Source organism: Citrus sinensis, chromosome 1 (genome assembly GCF_022201045.2).
Source record: "Citrus sinensis cultivar Valencia sweet orange chromosome 1, DVS_A1.0, whole genome shotgun sequence".
In the NCBI taxonomy this organism is placed as follows: Eukaryota; Viridiplantae; Streptophyta; class Magnoliopsida; order Sapindales; family Rutaceae; genus Citrus; species Citrus sinensis.
Window position 1 is genome coordinate 4830366 of NC_068556.1, and position 9346 is coordinate 4839711.

Consider the following 9346-nt stretch of genomic DNA (forward strand, 5'->3'; position numbering starts at 1 on the left):
AGACACACATCATGATCAAGATCGTGATGCTGTGGAAACTCTGTAATTGCCAACAGCTGAGAAAAAGGATTGTTTTATGAGGCTTGTTTCTGCTTTGATCATTAAACAATGAGCGTGTGAATGAATGCTCAGTTGCTCTGCTTTTAGCCCACAGAATTCCTATGATTAAGGGGGCCATGAAAGCTATAGAGCTTCAACCCCACTTGTAATGAATACAAAACTTAATTCCAAAGATAAGGAACCCAAATGCAAAACTAAATACACCCAACAACTCGCCCTTTCAAACAGACATGCCATCCCCACGGTTTGTGTCACATACACAGTAACTTAGAAAGGGATGTGTTGAGTATTGCAAATATTTTGAGCAACTATGGCTTCCAATTTCTTCTTCTTGGCAGTGTTAATTTTCAGGCTAATCACTGCATATGAGGACTTGGTGCTCAGAAACGAGTGTTCAATCAATGGTTATGAATTAATTGAAATTCATATGAAATCCTTGTTAAATAATTCCTGATTATTGATTTAATTCTGATTACAAAGTCAACTAGACAATAAATCTCAGTCCAATCAACAGTAAACCTTTCATTTCCTTCGAATTAGGATCCTCTCATGAGCTTGCAATAATTTTATGTCATATGTTACTTAATAATAATGTACGGATATAATTTAACTTCTTTTTTATTTATTAATCATCGATTAACACTTATATTTTTACTTAAGAGAATTTCAGATCATGAGAGAATCTTAATTCATTTCCTTCATGCTCAAACCATTCAATCATTTCAAATTTAGGTATCCCCTGCATGCCGCTTCTAAAAATTAATTGTTGTTAAAGGTTAAAGCTAAGTACTTTTTGCCCTTCCACCTTAATTAACTTATCTGTACTTTTAAACTTCAAGAAATGTCAAGAGAAAATATGCATCCACATGCTCCTCCCTTGGTTCAAGAATCAAAGCTATGCTCAACATTTATAAAAATATAATACAATCCTGAAGCAAGTTCAATATGCTGAAATTAATTAATTAAGTCAACTTTATGTGGGAAATAAAAGTTTATATATAGTGATATTTATTACATGATAAAGATGGTTCAACTAATAAATATGTGGAAGAAAAGTGTTTATTACCAAATAACTTAATAAAACCTAGCCCATAATCTCATTAGCTATAAAGAACAACCGTTGATGTTTGACTTAAAAAGGAAGTTGAAGAATGAATTTCCTTGGTTGATTTTCCTAATTAGAAAAATAATTCAGAATAGAACAAAGACAGAGAGACTATATTCATTTTGTAGGGTACCTTATAAAGATCAGGGCGGTGGCTGGTAGGGGGTCATGGGTGTGTGCTGGCATTTTCACAAACAAAACCTAGTAACAGACAAATATGCCCCAATAACCAATCAAATTTTCCATCAGTCCAAGCAATTGACTAAAAACAAATGCATCAAATCTCTTTTACACCACACCTTTTAAATTTATCCCTTGATTACAGGCAATAACACATGGTTTGCTTTCTAATCCACATTATTTAACATTGTTTTCAATGCATTCATTCGCTTACACACATCACACGCATGTATATATATAACTACATATATATATATATATATATATATATATATATATATATATGTATATATATATATATATATGCGTACCCACTTATTGATCAAAGAGCTAGCCCTCAGAAGAAATGGCTACAAAAGAAAAGCAGAAAAAGAGATCATTATTCCCGTCTTTCTACAAATTATCCGGCATTAAAAACCATCACAAGCCAAAATCCCAGCCAGCTGTTGCTGTTGTGTCACGGTCACAGCCACAGCAGCAGTCACATTCACATGCTAGTAACCTACAAAATCGTCAAGAAACTGAGCCAGCAGTGCTGCGATCAAACAATAATTTGATGTTAAAGAATCTGGGAGCTTTTGAACAAATCGAAAACGGCGGCCGAAGAAGTGTAGATGGAGGAGGAGGAGTAGGAGGAGGAGGAAGAGGGATTAATAATTATGCTGAGGCAAGGAAATCAGTGTCACACGTAGAAACCAATTTGGGAACAAACTTGGCTTCTGTGATTTCATTTCTTCAAGTGAAGGTCTTGGCGTGTGATATGCCGGGATTCATGCAGGTTCATGCCTTTCGCTGTGCAAGAACCACTTATGACAGCTTGGAGAAGTTCAGCTCCAAACACATTGCTTTTAACATTAAGAGGGTACGTGTTTATGTTCTTGTTCACTACTGTTGCATGATTTTCATCCTTTCGACAAATTTACATCATTATATACTGTACGTATCGGTAAAGGCTAGCCATATCTAGCTACATGTTTGGTTTTTGATTTTCGATTTTTGATTTTCTTGGTTGATTCTGAACTCTCTCCCTCTTTCAGATGGTCGCCATTCATCCTAAACGTATGGTGACCCTAGTTATCTTACCCTCATGAGATGAGGAGTCTAGAATTTTTTAAGACCTTGTTTCATGTATCCATTAATTTTTGTGTACGACCGAGGTTACTATTATATTTTCATTTATTAATCACATTAAAATTTCTTCAGAAGAAACTGAGGTTGATAGAGAATTCTAATTTTATATAATATAACGTATTTTTATATAAATTGTTATATGTCAAATACTTAATTATTATTTCACTTCTACGTAGTAATTTATACCAGGACTCAGTATTTACCGTATCAATTACAATAAAAATTTTATATTTCAAGTTGGGAGCTGCAATTAATGACCATATACTTTTTTTTATCTTATTATTGAAATTGAAACGTAGAATTAATGATATTGGATCCAACAACCCATGTGTTCAAAAGCAGTGGAAGCTATAATTGTAAATTGTTTTCAGCTAATTAATATCAAAACTCTCTCTCTCTCTCTCTCTCTCTCTACCCATGTGTGTACAAGTGCAACAGTGACAATGTCTATAACTGTCTTCATCTAATCATGTGCTCTAATGTTATAATATATGGTTAACAATAAATTAAATTCACTCTCTTAATGCAGGAGTTCGATAAAGTGTATGGTCCGGCTTGGCATTGCATCGTGGGTTCAGGTTTCGGATCGTACGTGACTCATTCAACAGGTTGTTTCCTCTATTTTTCAATGGAGAAATTGTACATTTTAGTGTTTCAAACTAAAGTTCAGAAAGCTCTAGACTCAAATTAACTATAATATCTCCTACTATAGTTTATCGTCATTCAATTTTAATATTCAAAAATCAAAACACTACTGATTAATTAACTAATGCCTATTTATCTCTGCTCCTTGCTTGTGCATACTTAACTTAGCTATTACATGATTATTTATTCAAATTAATGATCTTGTAAATGACACCACTTATATGTAATTAATGACATGTCGTGTTCACATTAAAGATTTAATAAGAAGCGGTTTATATACTAAGAGTACCCTTTTTTTTTCTTTTTGTGTTAGGTACGTTAAGGAAAATTTTTTTAAAAAAAAATTGAGTGCCCATGTGGCTGCTGCTGATGGCTAATTGGCTATGGGTGCGTTTGGGATTAAGGTTGGGCAGCTGTAGCTTAAAAGCTACAGCACTAAAATGTTTGGTAAATACTAGCTGTTGTAGCTTTTAAGCTATGTTGATATGATTTTTCACTTGTATAATATAAAATTTATTATATCTTTAATATTTTTATCAAAATTATTATTTAAAATTTATATTTACTATATATTATTAACTTTTGTTTTATAATTACAGCTTTTTTTTCACAGCAGTTGTAGCTTAAAAGCTACAGCACCTCAATCCCAAACGCACCCTATGTTGTAGTGAAATGCAACAAATGGGCGGTTTATAAATAATATTTTTTCTTTTTTGGTTATGTATATATAAGGGGTTAATATTTCTTAATCAGGTCCTTTCTGGCCAATGAATTGAGAATGTATATACCGTACAAGAAAACGCTTAAGCTTAGAATTCAACAATGTGCAATTGACAATTCCAAGATTATTAAATAAGAGTCCAATAGCTAGCTACCACCGAGTTTGAAAATTGCAAAGGACTCTTGAATTTCTTTGTTCATATAGATCTTCTTCTAGCTTTTAGCTGCTGAATTGATTATTGAGGAGTGTCAAGTGTCACATTTTTAAGAAAATGGAGACGGAGCCCATAGATTCAGCCTATTGATAATATTCTATCCGTTGATCTAGTCTACTTTAATTCAAGATTACCAGTAGTTAATATATGGGATAAAACTATGTTACAACTGTTTTAAAGTACCACAACTTTACTTTTATAATTTTTGAACCCTGACTTTTTTTTCCATAATTTATTTAAAGTATTATGATTTTTTTCTCATTTTCTTTTCCTCTCCTCCATATTCAAATATTCTATCCCTATTTTTACAAAATAAATAATTAATTAAAATAGAGATCGTACCTCCAATCATAATTGTTCAAGTTTCTAAGTGTTCTCTATGTTCACTGTATTTTATAAAAATGTCTTATAACCTATTCCACTTTATAGCGTTTCTCTTGTGATGGAAAGAGTTCTTAGCAAGCATTAAATTTGGATAGGCTGGGGACCCTTTTTATAGTACTATTTCAGACTTTACACTTCTTATTGAAATTAATAACATTTATCACTTACGTTATGGAAGTGGTTAATAAATTCTACCACTATCTCTTAAAGCAAGTAAATGGGTCATTAATATGAGTTAATCTATTTATTTATTTAAATAAGTGACTTATCATGTGGACCATAATAATGAAAATTCTTATATTTTCTCCATTTAAATAATTAATCAATCATTAGTCAGCAACCTCTTTCAAATAAAAATATCATCAATCAATCAATTACCTCAATTGTTTTTCACATCACAATCCATAAAAAATATAGTAACTTGAACTCGATATTTAGATGGCAATTGTGGGCGTGGCAATTGAATAAATTAAAATAACAAATTAAATCTATTAGTTAGAAGTGATTGATGTCATATTGGCTTAGATTTATGGATAAAGTTTACAGTTTTATTGTTTTCGAGTAACTAACAACTTTAAACTAATTTGTATTGTACTTATTTTTTTTAATTCAAAGTTCAGTCTACAAATATTTTAAGTGGCAACCAAAGTATAAGGAAAGAAGATAAAGTACGTAATTTTTATAATTATTTATTTAATTTTTATTTTAGTAGTATCATGCTAGTTTTATTTTTTAAGTTAATTTATTAATTGAATTTTAATATTAAGTCATCACTCATTTCTATTTAAGTTGAGACAGCCCACCCATTTTTTTTAATTGTTTAAATTATTTACAAATTTGAAGCAATTTGGGTTTATGTGTCAAAATTTTAAAACATTTGATTTCTTTTTAAATTTCAGTATACGACGGGGAGTATAGTGTTAATTATCAAACCATGACATCCTCCCGTTGAAACAAGCCCCACAATAGATCTAACGGTGAGAGCAGAAGAAAACAAAATGAAGTGGGTTGTTAGCAGTGAGCTGTCAAGTTGAATAAAACAATCCAGGAATATTAAATGCTCCTTGTATGTGTGTGTATATATATATATATATATATATATATCTATTCCTCTTTACATTATTAATTAATTAACCTCTTATCTTCCCCACACGACTGACTATAGAAATTGTCTTTATTGAAAGCTACAAAAAGATCATTTACCAAGCAAAGCTTACCTTACAAATAATGTAACAAACAATCAATAAATATAGCTCATTGATTTTGATATTTCTTAAATCTAATGGATAAAAATAATTTTAACCTAAAACGAAATACATGTGTAATTGTTATTTATAGAAAATTTCATTTCTAATCATATATTTACTTATTTTTTCAAATAAGTCCTTATTAATTTTTTATAATTAATGGTTTCCTCATCCATCTCTTTTATAATTATTTTTAAAACGTTATAAAGTTTTTACTATATTTTTATAAAGATTTAAATTATTATTATTATATTCATAAAAATCACAAATTTTAAATAAATTTTTGTACCTACATTTATAATTTATTTTCTCTCTTGAGACATAGACTAGGTTTTTCTTCTAACAAACACATAGAAACACACACACATTCAATCTATTTTTCATCCTAAATACATACTATCAGTGATGTCACATAGATTTTTTAATCTAAATTTAGTATCTTGAATTATAAGAGATATTATATGTGATATATATCTTATAAATCTAATGAATTATTAAAAAGATGTTACAATGAATAAATTACCAAAACCTTTAACGAAAGATTTCAACCATTTGATCTGATCAATAATTCAAACATGTGGAGAAATAATCAATTAAATTAAATGTCACTGTATTTATTAAATAAATTAGAAAGCTCAAATTAATCATAGAAAGGGTAAACAAAATATTAGAAATTAATAATTTCAATGAAGGAAATATAAAATAAATTAATAAGTTAAGAGATCAACTAAGTAAAGAATTTAATAAAATTAAACAATTCATAAAAGGCTTCAATATTGATTATCATGATATATTAAAATAAGAGACCATTAATATAATCAATAAATACTCAATAGATATAAGATTAAACAAGTTAGAGATTCAATTAAATAAAATAGAAAAAAAGTTGAATAATTTAGTACTAAATTTGTTATAAATATAAATGGAGAACTGAAAAAAAATTAAAAGACTAATGGTTCTGTTACCTGGCTGCAGTTTGGGGGTGTAAAATAAAACTATAAAAATTATTGACCTTTTCAATAATTATTATCTTTTTTAAGGGTTTAAAAATTTTTAGCTGTAACATACAGCTAATGTAACGTAAGCTTTGCCCATTTACCAATGAATGATACCCATGTATAAACCGAATAACGGTACAAATTCACGCCTATGAACTGACATCACAAGAAATATACGATTGAATTTGAATGTGTCAATTAATGCAACAGACTGATGCTGTATTTACTTTCTGGAGTGGGAGTGAGGAGTGTAGATTCCTCTCACTCCAGTGTTTACTTCAACTAATTAGGGAAGGATTGGGAATCCCACTCCGTGGGCCCCACCCATTTTTGGAGTGGGGAGTGGGAGTGGGAATCCACTCCCACCTCTCCCTTTTCTACCTTTTTTTTTAAAATTTAATTTAATTTGATTTAATATTTAATAAAATAAATAATATTATATTTATTTAAATATTATTATTATATTTAACTAAATAATAATTTGCATTGATTATAAGTTAAAATTACTTAAAAATAATATTATTATATTAATAGAGAATTAATAAATATTACTATATGCTATCTTTATTTAATAATATAATATTATTATATTTATTTAAAAAATAATAGTACTTTATTTATTTAATATTAATAATTAATAATAATAAATAGTTTATTCTAAGAAAATATTAATTTTGTACTAAATAATATTATATTAATAAATAATAAATTTAATATAATTATATTAAATAAAATAAAGTTTCATTTTATACTTACCCTTCTTTTTATTAAATTTACTATAATTATATTTAATAAATATTTAAATAATATTATTATATTTAACTAAATAATAATTGGGTTTGATTCTAAGTTTAATTTACTTAAAAATAATATTATTATATTAATAGAGAATTAATAATATTATTATATACCATCTTTGTTTGAAAATATAATATTATTATATTTATTTAAAAATTATAGTATTATATTTAATATTAATAATTAATACTAATAAATAGTTTATTCTAAGAAAATATTAATTTCATACTATGTTAATAGTAAAAATATTTCATTTATATTGCCCTTATCAACAATTTTTAATTTATATAATTAAAATTAAAATCAATAAAAATTGTGATGGTCATAATTAAGAATATTAATTATTATTATAAATTTACAAATATAATAAATAAATGTTTATTCATTAAATATATTTTTATTAACTTTGTAATTAAAAATTATTATTCTTTAAATAAGGATAAAATTGTAATTTGAAACTATTTACTCCCAATCCAAGACAAAGTAAACACATAAATTGGATTCTGATCTTCATTCCATACTTCAATTCCAGTGCAAGTAAACAACCTACTCCCAATCCCACTCCACACTCCCAATCCTAGGATTCCTACTCCTCCGGATTCCTACTCCTCATGATTCATACTCTAATCCAAAAAATAAACGCTACCTGAGTGTAGAAGACGTCGTAATTTATAAGATTGACTTTTCTTTTTCTTACATCTCCAATCATTATCATTTTCTTGTCGAGGTGAATTTGTATCGTTCATAGTTTATATAGCATAATGTAATAATAATTTATATAATAATATTTTTCTAATGAAACATCCTTTTAAGTTATTAAAATAAGAGATATGTTAAAAGATTAAAATAAAACTCTAATATATTATAAGATAAAATATAAGGTATTGGAGTTTGTATTTTGTTTGTCTTTATCTCTTATATTATATATACATATATATTCAATAAGAGGTCCCACAACTTTACATTAATGGAATTAAATTCTCTTATGTTCTGGGTTTATAAATTATCCTACTTGTGAAGTATGGAAGGAGATCAAAGATCAAATTCAAATTTTCTGCAGTTGATACTTTGTAATCTAGAACAACTCACTCACAACTATAAGAATAGTAGTTCGAACCCCCACAAAAATTTTGTGGGTTTTAATTTCCCTCCTTAAAATTGAGTGAAAGTGGTTTAATCTGGACATAAGATTTAATGTAAACTACTAATTCTTGATCCTTGAGTAATAATATCATATAATTAAAAAAAAATTAAACTTGGTCCAATCTTTTATTAAAAGGATTGTGTTTTAAAGAATCTTTTAATAAGCGTGTATTTTTATTTATATACAATCAAGATTTACTTCTTTATTTATATACAGTCAAGATTTACTTCCTTATTTTATTTTATTTAATAACTACCAATCAATTAATTATATTTGTTTAGATAAAAACTCACATTATGAGTGAATATTGATTTGATTTTATACTAATATATCATATGTTGTACTAGTATTTTCATACTTTAATAAAGTGCGAGCATCCTCACCAAATAACAATTATAATATATATATAGATATAGATATTACCTTAACACCTGTGACCATTGCGAAATATTAGGATTGGTAATTAGGTAACTATCCATCATCTTAAGGGAAATTTTTTACTTTCCTCCGGAAATTTTCAGTTTTTACTATTACCCCCTATAATTTACGTAACACCCCTTTACTCCTTAACATCGAAGTTTTCACGGAAAACTCATCACACCAACAAAGCAATAATTGGATGGATGCAATCTCAAATCTCAACCTGCATTTTTTTTTTTTTTTTTTGGCGAACTTTCTATGTACAATTACTGAATTTACAAATCTCAATTTTAGTATTT

General features: G+C 27.7%; 1 protein-coding gene across 3 annotated transcripts; it reads left to right on the forward strand.

Moving 5' to 3' along the window:
* The first annotated feature begins 1620 nt into the window (after positions 1-1620).
* Positions 1621-5575, forward strand: LOC102621773 (uncharacterized). 3 transcript variants are annotated; one of them, XM_015529550.3, is made up of 3 exons: positions 1621-2207; positions 3006-3084; positions 3435-3600. In XM_015529550.3, exons 1-3 carry the CDS (start codon positions 1692-1694, stop codon positions 3467-3469), a joined length of 630 nt encoding a protein of 209 aa, XP_015385036.1. In that variant the 5' UTR covers positions 1621-1691; the 3' UTR covers positions 3470-3600. The 3 variants fall into 3 exon arrangements, with proteins under 3 accessions (XP_015385036.1, XP_006475816.1, XP_006475815.1); XM_006475753.4 differs by lacking the exon at positions 3435-3600 and adding an exon at positions 5340-5575 and having other exon boundaries at positions 1622-2207; XM_006475752.4 differs by lacking the exon at positions 3435-3600 and having other exon boundaries at positions 1622-2207; positions 3006-3242.
* The last annotated feature ends 3771 nt before the right edge of the window (positions 5576-9346 follow it).